Here is a 2,465-nt window from a genome sequence, read left to right on the forward strand (position 1 = left end):
CTTCTTGGCATTGAGCCGAGTGGTAGAGGCTTTGGTACAGCTAGACTCCATTAGGGTGTAGGTAAATACAATACTAAATACTACGAAAAGGGGGAAAGGCTAGTAGTTCCTCTAACAAAAAGGAGAACTTACATTGCAACAAACGAAGTTCAAGAGACAGCAATCAGACATTTATTATGACCAGCTTTATAGTAGGAGGCCCCTTGTAAGGGATAAAGACTGGATTACTAAACTATTAACATTCGAGAGTTGGGAAAAAGGTTTTTCCCCCATTTGGCCCAACCTATGATTTCTAAGCACCACTGATGTTATCCAGATCGCCGCCTTCAAGAAGTGCAAGTGATTGGTGCCAAGACTGCAAGACGCAGTCCCGTCTGGTCGTGCTCTGCCTCAGGGACTCCGCTCCGCGCCCTGCGTTCATGCATTCCGGGGCCCACTCCGCCGCATAGCCCGGCCCGATCCGCAATCTGCATCCATTTAGCCGACCGACCCCACATTTCCGGGGTACGAGCGGTCGGACGAACTCTCAGGCACGAGGGACGCAGTCGAGGCCTTGCAACAGAAATCGAAGTCGTCCGGATTTCCGGGCTCCGATTCCGGTGTCAAAATGCAAAAGAGCCACGCCAGCTCCACCGGTGGCAAGAAAAGCAGATAACCTATAACGTTAGAGAAGCGCCACTTTTGCAACCATTTGAGCAGGCACTTTCCGGAAGATGCAGCGCATAAGGCAACGGCCAAGCTGCCCAGGCGGCAAGCATAGGGAAAGCCGACGCCACGAGAAGGAATAACTTCCACCGCGCTTGCTTCCAGGACGTCCTAGAACCAAGGTTTTTTGGGGGCCGGTAAGTTGCATCTACCCGTGCTACCCGGTAACACCAAGGTTAAAATCCGAGGATTAGTGCAACAGGTGCTCAACGGCCATTGGCAGCTATGGTGAAGTGGAGGCGGTGAAGCCGATGGCCAGCAAATGGGCCTGTATTTAGTTTCCCTGAGTTTGTGCAGATTAAGAATTTCATGTCCTCTTTGTTACCTTCCCTTATCTACACTAGTCTTGTTCTCTTCTTCCCAGCCCACCAATTTCACAGCGTGCCATCACAATGCAAGAATTTTATATTGAGTCTATTACCTGGGACTCGACATACAATTTGGAGAGTGAAATCACTCTTTACGTCCGCCATAACGGCGCCGCCTTCCGCATCTGCTACGATCCACGCATCCTCGCCGCCTCGCCTTCTGTCTTGGACCAGCATCATGAGTCGTACCGAATCCTACACAAGGATGATCGAGATGGAGGACTTCCTGAAGTTGCGGAACGTCTCAGAAAGCCGTTTGAGGAACTTATGACTCAGATGGCCCCACCAATCGAGTCAACACGGTATCTGCACAGTCATATCTACCCACCGTGGTTTATCCTCGAGGCAAGGGTAGCTGAGAGCAGCAGCCACGTTCAGCCACATTTCAAGGTGGCCCTCTCGCGACAGGAGTTCATACGTCCGGGTGATTATGTGAACAGCAAATTCCTTCAAGCGCACCTGTCTCCGCTGCTCGACTCGAAACTCAACATATACTCGTCTCGTCAAGTACAAGTCCTGTCTCAAACATCGCGTCTGGTTCCGTCTAGGGTCCTTGTGGACGGTACTATGCACTTCTTCAAACCTTGGGTATCAGGTCGGGTGCATGGGTACCACGAGCTGAAGTCATACAAAAAGATACTTGCAGACACTGAGAAAAGCCCGCCGCTTCTTACCGATGCACGCATCTGTCGCCTTCGCGGTCTGATTATCGACAATGATGATGATGTCCTTCAACACTATCCTCTCAACGGCAATGAAGAGGACCACGCTGGGAAACGCTTGGTCGGACTGCTTCTCAACTATATCGAGAGTAAAGGCACTCTGAATGATTTGGCGCCTTGGTCCGACTGCACAAAAGAGGAGCGGCTTCGCTGGTCTAGGCAGATACACCACTCCGTCACCTGTTTGCATAACGCAGGCGTGGTTTGGGGTGACGCTAAGCCCGATAATGTCTTGGTTGATATGAAGGGCGATGCCTGGCTCATTGATTTCGGCGGTAGTTATACCCGGCACTGGGTTGACGAGGATAAGCGGGAAACTGTGGAAGGAGACTGGCAGGGTGTACAAAGGATTGATGATTGGCTCGCCAAGTGGTCCCACCAGCCTGTTACTCGTATCAAGCGGAGTGGTGAAGTGTCAGGAGGGAGCAGTGTGATGGAGGGGGTTGTGTGATGGTGGTGGTGAGGAGGAGGGGATGTTAAGTTGATGGAAGGGGGGAAATAAGGGGGATCGTCTTCAACCTAACTTTCGAGTACGGGGAATCGACCACGGATCATGGAGCATAGCATCACAGAGTACGGCGGCGTCGTAGCGTCATAGGGCCGGGTAGGTACCAAGAGCATTGACAAGATGGATAAGTGGTCTAGCCCACCTGCACGACAAATTCCAAAA

General features: G+C 51.6%; 1 protein-coding gene across 1 annotated transcript; it reads left to right on the forward strand.

The window, feature by feature from the left end:
* The first annotated feature begins 1,031 nt into the window (after positions 1–1,031).
* Positions 1,032–2,445, forward strand: N656DRAFT_785458 (uncharacterized protein). Its single transcript, XM_064816390.1, has one exon. It carries the CDS (start codon positions 1,098–1,100, stop codon positions 2,244–2,246), a length of 1,149 nt encoding a protein of 382 aa, XP_064664821.1. The 5' UTR covers positions 1,032–1,097; the 3' UTR covers positions 2,247–2,445.
* The last annotated feature ends 20 nt before the right edge of the window (positions 2,446–2,465 follow it).

Source organism: Canariomyces notabilis (genome assembly GCF_033297395.1).
Source record: "Canariomyces notabilis strain CBS 508.74 unplaced genomic scaffold N656scaffold_46, whole genome shotgun sequence".
In the NCBI taxonomy this organism is placed as follows: domain Eukaryota; kingdom Fungi; phylum Ascomycota; class Sordariomycetes; order Sordariales; family Chaetomiaceae; genus Canariomyces; species Canariomyces notabilis.

Coding starts and splice junctions, on each gene's coding strand:
- N656DRAFT_785458 (XM_064816390.1), top strand. CDS start 1,098: ATGCAAGAATTTTATATTGAGTCTATTACCTGGGACTCGACATACAAT.